This window comes from Oncorhynchus nerka, linkage group LG2, assembly GCF_034236695.1.
Source record: "Oncorhynchus nerka isolate Pitt River linkage group LG2, Oner_Uvic_2.0, whole genome shotgun sequence".
NCBI lineage: Eukaryota > Metazoa > Chordata > Actinopteri > Salmoniformes > Salmonidae > Oncorhynchus > Oncorhynchus nerka.
This window is the reverse complement of record NC_088397.1, coordinates 53,890,755-53,908,904: the sequence shown is the minus strand read 5'-3', so window position 1 is coordinate 53,908,904 and position 18,150 is coordinate 53,890,755. Positions and strand designations below refer to the sequence as shown.

The 18,150-nt window shown below is 44.3% G+C and overlaps 1 protein-coding gene across 1 annotated transcript; it reads left to right on the top strand.

The window, feature by feature from the left end:
* The first annotated feature begins 1,490 nt into the window (after positions 1-1,490).
* On the top strand, positions 1,491-11,608 carry LOC115138085 (inter-alpha-trypsin inhibitor heavy chain H3-like). The gene is made up of 22 exons (XM_029674546.2): positions 1,491-1,730; positions 4,742-4,771; positions 5,151-5,174; positions 5,590-5,744; positions 5,956-6,060; positions 6,244-6,406; positions 6,505-6,615; positions 6,734-6,862; positions 6,962-7,078; positions 7,230-7,398; positions 7,618-7,743; positions 7,887-8,068; positions 8,280-8,465; positions 8,666-8,805; positions 9,076-9,236; positions 9,399-9,425; positions 9,595-9,660; positions 9,897-10,010; positions 10,166-10,367; positions 10,551-10,723; positions 10,912-11,023; positions 11,106-11,608. Exons 1-22 carry the CDS (start codon positions 1,629-1,631, stop codon positions 11,242-11,244), a joined length of 2,733 nt encoding a protein of 910 aa, XP_029530406.1. The 5' UTR covers positions 1,491-1,628; the 3' UTR covers positions 11,245-11,608.
* Positions 11,609-18,150: the final 6,542 nt, after the last annotated feature.

Here is an 18,150-nt window from a genome sequence, read left to right as displayed (position 1 = left end):
GGCTTGTGGCAAACTTTAAACGACACTTTTTATGGATATCTTTAAGAAATGGCTTTCTTCTTGCCACTCTTCCATAAAGGCCAGATTTGTGCAATATACGACTGATTGTTGTCCTATGGACAGAGTCTCCCACCTCAGCTGTAGATCTCTGCAGTTCATCCAGAGTGATCATGGGCCTCTTGGCTGCATCTCTGATCAGTCTTCTCCTTGTATGAGCTGAAGGGACGGCCAGGTCTTGGTAGATTTGCAGTGGTCTGATACTCCTTCCATTTCAATATTATTGCTTGCACAGTGCTCCTTGGGATGTTTAAAGCTTGGGAAATCTTTTTGTATCCAAATCCGGCTTTAAACTTCTTCACAACAGTATCTCGGACCTGCCTGGTGTGTTCCTTGTTCTTCATGATGCTCTCTGCGCTTTTAACGGACCTCTGAGACTATCACAGTGCAGGTGCATTTATACGGAGACTTGATTACACACAGGTGGATTGTATTTATCATCATTAGTCATTTAGGTCAACATTGGATCATTCAGAGATCCTCACTGAACTTCTGGAGAGAGTTTGCTGCACTGAAAGTAAAGGGGCTGAATAATTTTGCACGCCCAATGTTTCAGTTTTTGATTTGTTAAAAAAGTTTGAAATATCCAATAAATGTCGTTCCACTTCATGATTGTGTCCCACTTGTTGTTGATTCTTCACAAAAAAATACAGTTATCTTTATACAATATCTTTATGTTTGAAGCCTGAAATGTGGCAAAAGGTTGCAAAGTTCAAGGGGGCCGAATACTTTCGCAAGGCACTGTATCTCCAGCTCTACCCTCCATGAGTCAGCAAAATTACTAATTTTCTTAGCATTTTGCAATCAAACCTCAGTGAGGGAACATATACCTGCTGTACATGTATGTACAGACTTCTCTGGTAATGAGTGAGAACAGGAACACACATACAATACTGTACCAGTGGGAGCAATGTGTGAGCCAAAGAGGACAGGAATGGGTGGTGAATACAGGACTTCGGTGTGTATTGATTTTAGTTTTGCTGAATTGCAATGTATTCTGGGAATAGCCCATTGGCATGCAAAGGAATATGCACAGAGTGGAGAGGCAAAAACTACTCTGGTCAAAGGCCACTCCACTGACCAGTTAGGATAGAGCCTTCTCAGAAACTTGGTTTGGCAACAGAACTAACAAAAATTGGACAAGCAGTGGTTGTAGTAGCCTGGTGTTATATTGACCGATAGAATTAAGTCCATACTTGTTGAATAACAGCTCTTACAAAAACTAACTTATTTACTTTTTGTGCTTACCAGATTCCACGCAGTCAGAATAAAAAGCAACCTCAAATGTTCAGTTGCTTTTTTTTTTTACTACAGTAGGTAGAGAGAGTAGGCTATGTGGACAGACAAACAAATATATGTAAACACGCTGACACAAATCCCTAGAGGCATACAAGAACACAGACCTACACACACCTCGGGCCTCCTGCCACGCTGAGGTCAAGTCTTCTGGTCATTGCGCCAGTATAAAAGCAGACAAACGCACACACTCTGACACTTCTGCTTTGAGCTGGGCGGTAGGAAAGGGTTGAGTTTTCTAAGCAGTGAAGTCGGTGTTCAGCTGCAGTTTGGTCATGTCTGGAGTGTGGACTGTGCTGCTGCTATTGGGATGTGTCTTTCTCCCGTCTCTGTCGCATGGAGCTCTGGTTATCTCATGGGATGATTCCACACCACAGGTGACTCTCCATTGTTACTATAAAGATGCAGGTTCTCAATTTGACCCCCCTGTTGCAGGAGGACTTACTGCACTGCAGGACATGTTAAACTTGTTAAACTTGTATTGTTTGTGAGGTTTTAAAAGGCTTCGAAAGTTTACAATTTCCACTTTGAAATGTCAGACTTGATTTTCCCTGAAGAAATATTGATCAACTCCTACAAAAAATATCAGTGAATTACAATCCACATAATAATTCACATTTCCTGTTGCTGCGGGATTATTTTCCTGCTGTAGCTAGATGGCTCAAATTAAGATCCTACATCTGTAGTATTTACCCTACTGTTACATCTCTCCCCTCCTGCTATATTCTACTGTTACTACATCTCTCCCCTCCTGCTATATTCTACTGTTACTACATCTCACCCCTCCTGCTATATTCTACTGTTACTACATCTCTCCCCTCCTGCTATATTCTACTGTTACTACATCTCTCCCCTCCTGCTATACTCTACTGTTACTACATCTCACCCCTCCTGCTATATTCTACTGTTACTACATCTCACCCCTCCTGCCATATTCTACTGTTACTACATCTCACCCTCCTGCTATACTCTACTGTTACTACATCTCTCCCCTCCTGCTATAATCTACTGTTACTACATCTCTCCCCTCCTGCTATATTCTACTGTTACTACATCTCACCCCTCCTGCTATACTCTACTGTTACTACATCTCACCCCTCCTGCTATACTCTACTGTTACTACATCTCACCCCTCCTGCTATACTCTACTGTTACTACATCTCACCCCTCCTGCTGTACTCTACTGTTACTACATCTCTCCCCTCCTGCTATACTCTACTGTTACTACATCTCACCCCTCCTGCTATATTCTACTGTTACTACATCTCTCCCCTCCTGCTATATTCTACTGTTACTACATCTCTCCCCTCCTGCTATACTCTACTGTTACTACATCTCACCCCTCCTGCTATATTCTACTGTTACTACATCTCTCCCCTCCTGCTATACTCTACTGTTACTACATCTCACCCCTCCTGCTATACTCTACTGTTACTACATCTCTCCCCTCCTGCTATATTCTACTGTTACTACATCTCACCCCTCCTGCTATAATCTACCTTTACTACATCTCTCCCCTCCTGCTATACTCTACTGTTACTTCATCTCTCCCCTCCTGCTATACTCTACTGTTACTACATCTCTCCCCTCCTGCTATAATCCACTGTTAATACATCTCTCCCCTCCTGCTATAATCTACTGTTACTACATCTCTCCCCTCCTTCTATAATCTACTGTTACTACATCTCACCCCTCCTGCTATAATCTACTGTTACTACATCTCACCCTCCTGCTATTCTCTACTGTTACTACATCTCTCCCCTCCTGCTATAATCTACTGTTAATACATCTCTCCCCTCCTGCTATAATCTACTGTTACTACATCTCTCCCCTCCTGCTATACTCTACTGTTACTTCATCTCTCCCCTCCTGCTATACTCTACTGTTACTACATCTCTCCCCTCCTGCTATAATCTACCGTTACTACATCTCACCCCTCCTGCTATAATCTACTGTTACTACATCTCACCCTCCTGCTATTCTCTACTGTTACTACATCTCTCCCCTCCTGCTATAATCTACTGTTACTACATCTCTCCCCTCCTTCTATAATCTACTGTTACTACATCTCACCCTCCTGCTATTCTCTACTGTTACTACATCTCTCCCCTCCTGCTATAATCTACTGTTAATACATCTCTCCCCTCCTGCTATAATCTACTGTTACTACATCTCTCCCCTCCTTCTATAATCTACTGTTACTACATCTCACCCTCCTGCTATTCTCTACTGTTACTACATCTCTCCCCTCCTGCTATAATCTACTGTTAATACATCTCTCCCCTCCTGCTATAATCTACTGTTACTACATCTCTCCCCTCCTGCTATAATCTACTGTTACTACATCTCTCCCCTCCTTCTATAATCTACTGTTACTACATCTCACCCTCCTGCCATTCTCTACTGTTACTACATCTCTCCCCTCCTGCTATTCTCTACTGTTACTACATCTCTCCCCTCCTGCTATACTGTCCTGTTACTACATCTCTCCCCTCCTGCTATAATCTACTGTTACTACATCTCTCCCCTCCTGCTATACTGTCCTGTTACTACATCTCTCCCCTCCTGCTATACTGTCCTGTTACTACATCTCTCCCCTCCTGCTATTCTCTACTGTTACTACATCTCTCCCCTCCTGCTATACTGTCCTGTTACTACTTCTCTCCCCTCCTGCTATTCTCTACTGTTACTACATCTCTCCCCTCCTGCTATACTGTCCTGTTACTACATCTCTCCCCTCCTGCTATACTGTCCTGTTACTACATCTCTCCCCTCCTGCTATACTGTCCTGTTACTACATCTCACCCCTCCTGCTATACTGTCCTGTTACTACATCTCTCCCCTCCTGCTATTCTCTACTGTTACTACATCTCACCCTCCTGCTATACTGTCCTGTTACTACATCTCTCCCCTCCTGCTATTCTCTACTGTTACTACATCTCTCCCCTCCTGCTATACTGTCCTGTTACTACATCTCTCCCCTCCTGCTATACTGTCCTGTTACTACATCTCTCCCCTCCTGCTATTCTCTATTGTTACTACATCTCTCCCCTCCTGCTATACTGTCCTGTTACTACATCTCACCCTCCTGCTATAATCTACTGTTACTACATCTCACCCCTCCTGCTGTACTCTACTGTTACTCTATTTACTTGAAGTGTATCTGTACCGTTTCTACTTTTCTGTCAACACATCTCTACTTTGATTCATATCTGGTCTGCTTTCCTGTATGTGGGTGTGGGTGTCTGTGCGTGCGTCTGTGTACATTAATCCATTTCTATTCATGCCAATATGTATATGCTTTACAATGAATTAGACTATGAGGTGTTAAATTAGTTTGACATTCTGACCCTAAATTCAAACTTCTCCCTTGTGCTTTGTATCCCAGGGCTCTGATGGTGCTACACGGCTACTTAAGGTATCACGGTAGCTCAGCATCGACATAAACCGTACTGACACAAATCCAAAACAGGAATCTGTTGCAGAATCCGTCAGACTTCTACTCTTGACCACCCAGTGGTGCATCTGATGATATCTTCTGAATATATTGTTATTTTGTATTTTCCCAAAAACAGATCTTTGAGAACGTGGTTGAGTAAATATTTGAGGAAATCCTTCGCTCTTTGCCACGGTTAAACTACTCTCTATTTCTGTGAATACAACAGTATCATTGGCACCTAGAAGTTTCAGCCACTTGAAAAGTAAAACATGTCTAAGTCGTACAGTGTGCTCTGTAAGAAACTTGTTTTTTATAACACTGTGTCTAAATGTTATTCTTTTTTTTCTTTTTTTTACAGAAAAGAAGTACAGATAATGCGGAGGTAAGGAAATCACTATATTTACGTTCTATTTGTGATGATCATGCATCGCCACCACTATATTCAACACTAGAAATACATGCCTTTGCTCACCCAGATTGACTCATCTCGTCTTTCTACTGGAAACACTGAGTTAATGTTTTTCACAAGAGTACAGTGGTAATCATTTGTTTTGGCAGTAATCTTGTAGTCAATGCAGCTTACTTCACACTATTCACCTGTTACAGGAAAATACATTTTGAGAAAGTTTGTGAACGTTTTATAGGCAGATTAGACAGTCAAGAAAACATTTCAAAACCCTTCTGTTTCTGTTTCTTTCTTCTTTCTTTCACTCTCTCCCTGTCTCTCATCCTCTCTCTCTCTCTTCCCCTCTCTCTCTCTTCCCCTCTCTCTCTTACTTTCTCTCTTACTCTCTCAGGTGGAGGTGTACAGTGTAAAGGTGGACTGTAAGGTCGCTTCTCGTTTTGCTCACACGGTCATAACCTCCAGTGCTCTGAACAAGGCCAACTCCTCTCAGGAAGTGTTCTTCGAGGTGGATCTGCCCAAAACCGCCTTCATCACCAACTTCAGCATGTCAGTCAGCACCCATGTCATGTGTAGAAGCCACGTTATGTCTAGAAATGATAACACACCAATACATAGGACTGTTACTCTGCGCTGTGTGTGATGTGTGTGTTTGTATGTGTGTATATGTGCGTGTGAGTGCAGATATACATATGATATACGTATGCAGATATATGTGTTTCTGTGTGTTTGTTTGAATGACTGTGTTTGTGTATCTCAGGGAGATAGAGGGTCAGACGTACACGGGCGAGGTGAAGGAGAAGGAGAAAGCCAAGAAGCAGTATCAGAAAGCTGTTTCCACAGGGCAGACTGCAGGACTGGTCAAGTGAGTGGACCAGGGCAATGAGGAGGGTACAAATGTGTTTCCATTACACCAAGCACTCCTATTCTCTTTCATCACAGCCTGTGTTTTGTTTCAAATGTTATTGCCCTCCTACTGGGCCTGTGTTTGTGTGTTTTGTTTCAAATGCGATTGCCCTCCTACTGGGCCCGTGTTTGTGTACTCTAGGGCATCAGGGAGGAAGATGGAGAAGTTCACTGTGTCTGTGAACATCGCGGCCAATAGTAACGTCACCTTCATTTTGACCCACGAGGAGTTGCTTCAGCGTAAACTGGGCCAATACGAGATCATGACCCGGGTCAAACCCAAGCAGCTGGTTCAGCACTTTGAGGTCTGTAGATGTTTACACCCTATACCCCAAAACACCTTGTCATCATCTTGACTCCTCAGTCCTGTGTCTCATCAGTCCTGTTAATGTCTCTGTGACAGATTGTGGCAGATATCTATGAACCCCAGGGCATTGCCTTCCTGGAGGCCTATGGAACTTTCATCTCCAACGAGCTTCTCCCCCTGGTGGAGAAAACAGTCAGCGACAAAAAGGTATATGATGCGGTTCTGTTCTATGAAACAACTGCATGTGGAACATATCCTCCGAAAGAGATGAATACTATTTGTCTGTGTTGTTTTGTGTTTAACTCTATTGCCCTCACTCACTCAGGCACACATCTCATTCTGCCCAACACTGGACCAGCAGAGGAAGTGCCTGGGTTGTGAAGGCACCCTGATTGACGGGGATTTCTTCATCAAATATGACGTGAACCGAGCTGAGACCATCGGTGACATCCAAGTCAGCTGTGTTGAATATAATATAGAATCAGTATTGGGGTCAATTCCATCAATTCAGGTTGTTCATGTCATACTGATATTCATTGTATGCATTTTTCAGATAGTGAATGGGTACTTTGTGCACTTCTTTGCGCCTTCGGACTTACCCCGAGTTCCAAAAAATGTGGTGTTTGTGATCGATAGGAGTGGGTCAATGCACGGTATCAAAATGAAGCAGGTAAGAGAGAAACCGTGTGTCTGAGAGAATGAATGAAAGAAAGATCAGAGAAGATGAAAGAGAGAAGGATGCAGGAAACATATCACTTGGTTGCAGTGCTGTACTTGTAGTTCATGTTCAGATTGACCTGAGAGCCTTTGATCCCTCGTAGACAAAGGAAGCTATGCTGGCCATCCTGAATGACCTGGCTGAGGACGACTACTTCGGCATTGTCCTATTTGACTCTAGCATCTCAACATGGAAGGAATCTCTTACCAAGGCCACCAAGGAAAATGTGTCTGAAGCCCAACAATTTATCCAGGGAATAACTGATTTGGGAAGTGAGTCATTATGTGTTTAATGGGAACATGGTGACATACAGAGATAGATCATTAATGATGTTTCTGTCATTAGGACTTTAGTAGTAAAACTATGGCAGTACAACACTTGGGCAAGCAGTATGATAAAACTGAGTGAGGTGCATTTATGTTACAAAATTATGTCTATCAAATATTTATTTTTGATAACACCTGGATTGATTTTTGGTGTTCTCCTTTTAGCCACTAACATAAATGATGCTGTGATGAAAGCTGTGGACATGATAATGAAAGGCAAACGAGACAAGAAGGTCCCGGAGAGGAGTGTGTCTATGGTTATCTTAATGACAGATGGAATGCCCAACTCCGGTGCGTACAGGTTTCCTTCCCTTCTGATCTTACTTATTTGGTTGGGACTGCCATTTTAACGTTGAAGTAGCCATCTGATTTATTGCTCTATATTAGATCCAGCCAGTAAGGTCATGGTACATGCCATGTGTGTTTGTGTACAGGAGAATCTTCTGTACCACAGATTCAGGAGAATGTCCTTCTTGCTATTGGTGGGAACATGACTCTGTTCTGTCTGGGCTTTGGGGATGATGTGGACTACTCCTTTCTGGATGTGATGTCTAGACAGAACAAGGGACTGGCCCGAAGGATCTATGAGGGCTCTGATGCCACAGTCCAGCTTCAGGTGTGGACCAGGGCTCTCTCCCAAATCTCACAATAGTCACTTTTCTGTGTCTTTCTGGTTTGACCATATCACTTATGAGGAGCGTCACAGGACAGACGAAACTATGTAGGTCGAGGTCTTATATCGATCCTACGTTTTGGCATTATTGATCATGTACTGTCAAAAATTGCAATAGACAAATGACTTGGTGATGTGTGCATTTGTGTCCCAGGGTTTCTATGAGGAAGTGGCCAGCCCCCTCCTCTCCGAGGTGGACCTGCGTTACCCTGACAACCTGGTGAACTCTCTGACTACCAGTCACTACAAGCAGCTGTTCAACGGCTCAGAGATCGTGGTAGCTGGCCGGCTCACTGACTATAGCCTGGATAACTTCCTGGTGGAGGTGTTTGCACATGGGGTGAGGAACAGACAGGCACAACACAACACACCACCCGGATACTGAGCTTAGAATGATGATATTTTCTTTGCACCTGAAGGGCATTGCGACTCAAGTATTGGACAATGCTCAACCCAACTAATGCTTCTCTCTCACTCCTTCTCTGTGTCTAATACCTCTTTCTCTTCTCTCTGTCTCTCACTCCCTCACTCTCTTTTTAGTTTGAGGAGGACTTTATTGTCAAAGGCCAGGCCAGTGCCCAGGAGTGGGATATACTGTACCCTGAGCAGGAGTACATATTTGGGGACTACACTGAGCGTCTTTGGGCTTACCTCACCATCCAAGAACTGTTAAGCAAGAGGTCTGTGTGATCAGCTAACTTCTATTACTGATGTCTGGTGAATGAACTGAATTGTGTCTTAGCATTATTAGCATCACTGGTGGATGAGCGCTTAGCTTTGGGATCTAATGAATGGAACTGGGTATATTAAAGGAACTCAGTTCGTAAATATTCCATTCTTTTCTGCCCTGCGGTGTAAGTTAAACCAAACCTAACCCAAGTTAAACCGAACCTAACCTCTAATCCTAACCGAATGCAATAACACCATTCATCCTATGTTTCTATTGTCAGAGAGACTGGTACTGCGGAGGAGAAGGGAAATGCCACTGCCCAGGCTCTGGAGATGTCCCTGCAGTACAGCTTCGTCACCCCCCTTACCTCCATGGTGGTCACCAAACCTGAGACTGAGGAGGAGCCAGAGGGCCCCCTCATCGCCGACAAGCTGACCGAGGGTATGTGACCCAGTGGGTTGGGAGAGGGGCAAGGGCAGGGGGAGACAACCAGTACATCTGGCGTGTCTTATCTGACATGTTTATCTCAGTGGTTATGGAAATCCTTGCATCGATTGTCAAATGTGTGTGTCTGACTGTTTTTCTCCTGCTACTGTTTGACAGATGAAAGGCAGAAAGCCCAGAGATTTGGTAAGCACCTGACATGAATGGACATGACTGGATCCTTCAACGAAATGGCTTTCTATGTCATTATAGTGGGTCACCTGGATTTATGACATGGAAAGCTGACACCATCAAATGCATCACTTTGAATGTGGAAAACTTTATTTGCCATCTGACATCTTGGCGTGATTTTCAGGTCATTTTGTACCCCAGCAGATGAGCAACTCCTGGATGCACAGCAGGATCTCACCTACAAACTTTGGTGAGTCCCCCTTCATTCAGAGTGACACTCTTGCCAGACATGGGTTACTTCAGGATTTTCTATGTAGTGAAACTGTCCCAAAAATGACTACAGAAATGTTATATTTATATTTAGTATTTTCAATGCCCACCATGCTGTCACGCACAGACATAAATATAGGGATCCAAAGTTAGGATGGGCTTAGCCTCAACCAAATCAAATGTAAAAACTGGATCAATCTGTTGATGGCTCTGCAGTGGATGGAGACCCTCATTTCATGATTGAGTTGCCAGAGCAGGAGGATGCACTGTGCTTCAACATAGACGACAGGCCTGGTACCATCTTCAACCTAGTGAGAGACCAACTGGCAGGTGAATATGGAGAAAGTAGACATTATTTGACCAACCTTTGACAGTAATGCGTCTTTTGAAGGCATGAAATCAAAACATGACACTTGTTTTATCAAATAAATAACACATATCAAATCTATATCAACGGCTTGCCTCAATCCCATGCTGCCTTGCAGGTATTTTGGTCAACGGCCAGACCATTGGGGATAAGAAAGTGGCCCCTGATGGTAAAGTGAACACCTACTTTGGTCGCTTTGGCATCGTTCACCAGGGGCTGGGGGTGAGACTGGAGGTGACCACTCATGACATCACTGTGTCCCAGGATGGCAAGCAGGCCAAGCTCTTCTGGTCAGACACCGCCTCTCTCAAGGGAGCCAAGTAAGCACCCTTACCCATTCTGATTTTGCCGTTCTGGCTTCCATATAACTCCTATAAGTTATTAGTGACCAGAGTTTCTACCTGTAATGCAACCCCTCTACCACATAAGGTTGAAGGGGCATCTAACGTTTTATTCTGTGATCGTGGTTAAACCACCTCTCTCTGCCTCTCTCCCTCCTACAGTATGGACCTGCAGGTGACCAAAGACCGCAGCTTGACTGTCACCCTCAGGGACTCGGTCCGGTTTGTGGTCATCCTACACAAGGTGTGGAAGCAGCACCCCTACCACCAGGACTATCTGGGATTCTATACCCTGGACAGCCACCTCTTATCCCCCAGCGTCCACGGCCTTCTAGGTAGGACAGCCACCTCCTCTTAGGACCGCCACCTCTTCTCCCCCAGAGTCCCTGGCCTTCTAGGTAGGACAGCCACCTCCTCTTAGGACCGCCACCTCCTCTCCCCCAGCGTCCACGGCCTCTGCATTATATTGGACAATTGTCTGTTTGGTTGATCAATTAAAATGTATTGTATTTTCCCCATGCAGGTCAGTTTTACCATGGCGTGCAGTTTGAGGTGAAAGACATGCGTCCAGGAGAGGTGCCAGAGAAACCAGATGCCACCATGCTAGTGAAGGGACAGGAGCTTACAGTGACTAGGTAGATGTCTACACACACACACATGCAGTACATACACACACTTTTCTCATCATTGTCTCTCCTCCTTGGTGTGTTTCCACAGGGGCTGGCAGAGGGACTTCCGCTGGGATGTGAAGAAAGGAGAGAACATCCCCTGCTGGTTCATCCATAGCAACGGCAGCGGCCTCATCGATGGAAACCACACAGACTACATCATGTCTGGACTCTTCAAGACTGTCTGAGTCTGGTACACTAGCAGTCAACCTCCTCAAACTGTACAGTACATTAGTCACACATTTCACATGGATTCAATACCCCCTATGTGCTAAAGATATACCATCATGACATGAGAATAATTGTGGGTAACGTTAGATAAAATCTGACTGGAGTACATTTAATTAAAAGATAAGTGGCAAGAAAGGGGACATTTATAGATATTGATATAGATAGTGATGAGCAAAACCTGTTGAAATAAATGGACCCACTTCCACCTAACTTGCGTGTATTTTTTCCCATGTTGAATGGCCACGGAGAGAGAAAGATATGCAGAGTGATTAAAAATCAACGCCCCTGTGTGCTTGACGTAGGGGCGTTGGTCAGACCTGACCTCAGCCTTGGTATGTGTGTGTTTCTTGCTCTGCCCAGTTTAACTAGGCATAGGCGCTCATGCCAGTTACTTCATCCGGATATGAGGTCACTTCCCAACAGCATCACATAAGGCGTCTCTGTTAAAAGGCTTGAAGAGTGACTGAGCTAATAAACCAGACAGAGTGTTTCTGTTTTAATACAGTAGGTCCTTTACAGTCATTTAGAAATCACACCTTTGATTCAGTGGGATACAAGGATAGTGACAGGCCCCTTGGAGGGTGTGTGTGTGTGTGTGTGTGTGTGTGTGTGTGTGTGTGTGTGTGTGTGTGTGTGTGTGTGTGTGTGTGTGTGTGTGTGTGTGTGTGTGTGTGTGTGTGTGTGTGTGTGTGTGTGTGTGTGTGTGTGTGTGTGTGTGTGTGCGTGTGTGCGTGTGTGCGTGTGTGCGTGCAGTACATCTGTGCACTAACTTTACTGTAACAGTGTGCTTTGTCTCCCGGCTTTGATTACATGGCTGGGGTGTGTTTCCTAATGGGTCCTGGGCAGGAGCGCTGACCAAAGTCATGTCGGAAGTTCAGGAGTTGAGAGGGATTTTCTTAGGGGGTATGCATGCACTTGGAGGAGGGACATTAATCAACACCAGATGTGGGAGGTGTTGGGGATTGTTTGGAAGGCCTCCAGCCCACTGTACTCCGAGGGCCAAATCCAAACTTGATATACACTGAGTGTACAAACATTAATATTAAGAACACATGCTCTTTCCATGACATAGGCTGACCAGGTGAAGGCTATGATCCCTTATTGCATTTTAAGCCTGAAGACAATTGAGCCATGGATTGTGTATGCGTGCCATTCAGAGGGTGAATGGGAAAGACAAAAGATTGAAATGCCTTTGAACAGTATGGTAGTAGGTTCCAGGTGCACCGGTTTGTGTCAAGAACTGCAACGCTGCTGGGTTTTTCACGCTCAACAGTTTCCTGTGTGTATCAAGAATGGTCCACCACCAAAAGGAAATCCAACCAACTTGACACAACTGTTGCACGCATTGGAGTCAACATGGGCCAGCATCCCTATGGAATGCTTTCGACACTTTGTAGAGTTCATGCCCTGACGAATTGAGGCTATTCTGAGTGCAAAAGGGTGGGGTTGCAACTCGATATTAGGAAGGTGTTCCTAATGTTTGGTATACTCAGTGTATGTGCTCAACTTCAACTTTCACGCATGTCTTGGTGTGATTTGTCTGAATGTCTCTCTCTTTCTCTGTCCCTTGTCCTAGATGTCTGTCTTTCTGTCTGTCAAAGACCAGTGGAGAAACTCCATTCTTGAGTCTTGATAATTAAGTCCTGAAATACATTTTAAAGGCTTGAAGCTATGATAGCTCAGCTCATAGCCAGAGTGTAGGTGTCCTTTTTAACCACAGGAGAGCAGCAGAGACCTGTGACAATACTGTAGTGTAGTTTCTAATCAATGGCTGTCAGGTCATCAGTCATTATCCATAGAGAATGATAGAGGCCTCTAGTGGCCAAAAGGCTATAGCATTGATGGCATTGAGGGCTTCCACCATTTTAATGTAATCAACTGGGTGGGACTTCCAACTTTATTGGCTGATCTCTCCTGGTGACCCAGTTGGAGTCACGTCCAACCGGGTCATCAGCAAAGATCAGCCAATCATGAAGAATAAAATGGAGCCTCAATTGCCCTGTCTGTGCTGTCACAGACGCTATAATGGCTGATATAAAGAAGAGTCCACTATCTACCTCTGTCGTAATCCCATTACTGTAATGCCTCTCACTGCCAATGAATGGCAACTTGGATTTTGGACTACTAAAATCAACCACTGGACACAACAAACCCACTTTAAAAACACATTTCACTTTCCAAGACTTCAAATAATACTCTTGATTTTTAAACATCAGTGCTGAATCAGACTCTATGACAAATCAACGTTGGAGGGCGTTACTGTCTGGACCAGAGGAGTTGGGAAACACTGGTTTATATCTCAAGCAAATAAAAAAATATATATTTCGGTGCTCCTAGATTTTATGTTGTGCTACCAACAAAACATATTAACTTAGAGCCCTGACTGTCTCATTGAAGCAGTCTGATTGGGACAAAAAATATTAACTTAGAGCCCTGACTGTCTCATTGAAGCAGTCTGATTGGGACAAAAAATATTAACTTTGAGCCCTGACTGTCTGCCTCACCCCCTTCCTCACCTCTCAGGACTCATCTCCCACCCGCCTCCCGGCTCTGCCTCACCCCCTTCCTCACCTCTCAGGACTCATCCCCTTCCTCACTTCTCAGGACTCATCTCCCACCCACCTCCCGGCTCTGCCTCACCCCCTTCCTCACTTCTCAGGACTCATCTCCCACCACCTCCCGGCTCTGCCTCACCCCCTTCCTCACTTCTCAGGACTCATCTCCCACCCACCTCCCGGCTCTGCCTCACCCCCTTCCTCACCTCTCAGGACTCATCTCCCACCCGCCTCCCGGCTCTGCCTCACCCCCTTCCTCACCTCTCAGGACTCATTTCCCACCCACCTCCCGGCTCTGCCTCACCCCCTTCCTCACCTCTCAAGACTCATCTCCCACCCACCTCCCGGCTTTGCCTCACCCCCTTCCTCACCTCTCAGGACATCTCCCACCCACCTCCCGGCTCTGCCTCACCCCCTTCCTCACCTCTCAGGACTCATCTCCCACCCGCCTCCCGGCTCTGCCTCACCCCCTTCCTCACCTCTCAGGACTCATCTCCCACCTCCCTCCCCCATGGCGACCTTTGTCCTCGTTAGAATTTTTCACATTGCTGTTGCCGCTGGTGCGTGATGCCGGGACTGAGCACTCTTTGTGCATACGCATGTGGGAACTGCGGTATGCAGGCCCTTGGTGTGTAGTGTGCCATGACACGCGTTTGGCTGCTGTCGCCTTCCCGCCTGTCTGTCTGACGGTGGCAGTGTTTGGACACACCTGACCGGTGCTGCCAACACCCCCACAAGGGCCTGGTGCCCAATGCTTATCACCCTACAGGAGACAAAAACTCCAGCCTCCTCAGTTGGTCTCCACACAGACCCCAGCACAATGGGGCTGAAGCATTGTGACATTGCAGTGTAGTTTGGTGTTGTCAAGTGTTAGATGATCCAGTGTTATTTGGTGTCAGGGGAGACAGTAATGATTTAACCAGAAAAGCATATCGAAGAGCTGCGCAGTGCATTGTGGTGCTCTTTAGACTAGTGTGGTATTGTAATGTACTGTATGTGGTGCTGTGTAGACTAGTGTGGTATTGTACTGTATGTGGTGCTCTTTAGACTAGTGTGGTATTGTAATGTACTGTATGTGATGCTGTGTAGACTAGTGTGGTATTGTAATGTACTGTATTCGGTGCTGTGTAGACTAGTGTGGTATTGTAATGTACTGTATGTGGTGCTGTGTAGACTAGTGTGGTATTGTAATGTACTGTATGTGGTGCTGTGTAGACTAGTGTGGTATTGTAATGTACTGTATGTGGTGCTCTTTAGACTAGTGTGGTACTGTAATGTACTGTATGTGGTGCTGTGTAGACTAGTGTGGTATTGTAATGTACTGTATGATGCTGTGTAGACTAGTGTGGTATTGTAATGTACTGTATGTGATGCTGTGTAGACTAGTGTGGTATTGTAATGTACTGTATGTGATGCTGTGTAGACTAGTGTGGTATTGTAATGTACTGTATGTGATGCTGTGTAGACTAGTGTGGTATTGTAATGTACTGTATGTGATGCTGTGTAGACTAGTGTGGTATTGTAATGTACTGTATGTGATGCTGTGTAGACTAGTGTGGTATTGTAATGTACTGTATGTGATGCTGTGTGGACTAGTGTGGTATTGTAATGTACTGTATGTGATGCTGTGTAGACTAGTGTGGTATTGTAATGTACTGTATGTGATGCTGTGTGGACTAGTGTGGTATTGTAATGTACTGTATGTGATGCTGTGTAGACTAGTGTGGTATTGTAATGTACTGTATGTGATGCTGTGTGGACTAGTGTGGTATTGTACTGTATGTGATGCTGTGTAGACTAGTGTGGTATTGTAATGTACTGTATCTGGTGCTGTGTAGACTAGTGTGGTATTGTAATGTACTGTATGTGATGCTGTGTGGACTAGTGTGGTATTGTACTGTATGTGATGCTGTGTAGACTAGTGTGGTATTGTAATGTACTGTATGTGATGCTGTGTAGACTAGTGTGGTATTGTAATGTACTATATGTGATGCTGTGTAGACTAGTGTGGTATTGGAATGTACTGTATGTGATGCTGTGTAGACTAGTGTGGTATTGTAATGTACTGTATGTGATGCTGTGTAGACTAGTGTGGTATTGTAATGTACTGTATGTGATGCTGTGTGAACTAGTGTGGTATTGTACTGTATGTGATGCTGTGTAGACTAGTGTGGTATTGTAATGTACTGTATCTGGTGCTGTGTAGACTAGTGTGGTATTGTAATGTACTGTATGTGATGCTGTGTGGACTAGTGTGGTATTGTACTGTATGTGATGCTGTGTAGACTAGTGTGGTATTGTAATGTACTATATGTGATGCTGTGTAGACTAGTGTGGTATTGTACTGTATGTGATGCTGTGTAGACTAGTGTGGTATTGTAATGCACTGTATGTGGTGCTGTGTAGACTAGTGTGGTATTGTACTGTACTGTATGTGATGCTGTGTAGACTAGTGTGGTATTGTAATGTACTGTATGTGATGCTGTGTAGACTAGTGTGGTATTGTACTGTACTGTATGTGATGCTGTGTAGACTAGTGTGGTATTGTACTGTACTGTATGTGGTGCTGTGTAGACTAGTGTGGTATTGTACTGTACTGTATGTGATGCTGTGTAGACTAGTGTGGAATTGTAATGCACTGTATGTGGTGCTGTGTAGACTAGTGTGGTATTGTAATGTACTGTATGTGATGCTGTGTAGACTAGTGTGGTATTGTACTGTACTGTATGTGATGCTGTGTAGACTAGTGTGGTATTGTAATGTACTGTATGCGATGCTGTGTAGACTAGTGTGGTATTGTACTGTACTGTATGTGATGCTGTGTAGACTAGTGTGGTATTGTATTGTACTGTATGTGATGCTGTGTAGACTAGTGTGGTATTGTACTGTACTGTATGTGATGCTGTGTAGACTAGTGTGGTATTGTACTGTACTGTATGTGATGCTGTGTAGACTAGTGTGGTATTGTACTGTACTGTATGTGATGCTGTGTAGACTAGTGTGGTATTGTACTGTATGTGATGCTGTGTAGACTAGTGTGGTATTGTACTGTATGTGATGCTGTGTAGACCAGTGTGGTATTGTACTGTACTGTATGTGATGCTGTGTAGACTAGTGTGGTATTGTACTGTACTGTATGTGATGCTGTGTAGACTAGTGTGGTATTGTACTGTACTGTATGTGATGCTGTGTAGACTAGTGTGGTATTGTACTGTATGTGATGCTGTGTAGACTAGTGTGGTATTGTACTGTATGTGATGCTGTGTAGACCAGTGTGGTATTGTACTGTACTGTATGTGATGCTGTGTAGACTAGTGTGGTATTGTACTGTACTGTATGTGATGCTGTGTAGACTAGTGTGGTATTGTACTGTACTGTATGTGATGCTGTGTAGACTAGTGTGGTATTGTAATGTACTGTATGTGATGCTGTGTAGACTAGTGTGGTATTGTACTGTACTGTATGTGATGCTGTGTAGACTAGTGTGGTATTGTACTGTACTGTATGTGGTGCTGTGTAGACTAGTGTGGTATTGTACTGTACTGTATGTGATGCTGTGTAGACTAGTGTGGAATTGTAATGCACTGTATGTGGTGCTGTGTAGACTAGTGTGGTATTGTAATGTACTGTATGTGATGCTGTGTAGACTAGTGTGGTATTGTACTGTACTGTATGTGATGCTGTGTAGACTAGTGTGGTATTGTAATGTACTGTATGCGATGCTGTGTAGACTAGTGTGGTATTGTACTGTACTGTATGTGATGCTGTGTAGACTAGTGTGGTATTGTATTGTACTGTATGTGATGCTGTGTAGACTAGTGTGGTATTGTACTGTACTGTATGTGATGCTGTGTAGACTAGTGTGGTATTGTACTGTACTGTATGTGATGCTGTGTAGACTAGTGTGGTATTGTACTGTACTGTATGTGATGCTGTGTAGACTAGTGTGGTATTGTACTGTATGTGATGCTGTGTAGACTAGTGTGGTATTGTACTGTATGTGATGCTGTGTAGACCAGTGTGGTATTGTACTGTACTGTATGTGATGCTGTGTAGACTAGTGTGGTATTGTACTGTACTGTATGTGATGCTGTGTAGACTAGTGTGGTATTGTACTGTACTGTATGTGATGCTGTGTAGACTAGTGTGGTATTGTACTGTATGTGATGCTGTGTAGACTAGTGTGGTATTGTACTGTATGTGATGCTGTGTAGACCAGTGTGGTATTGTACTGTACTGTATGTGATGCTGTGTAGACTAGTGTGGTATTGTACTGTACTGTATGTGATGCTGTGTAGACTAGTGTGG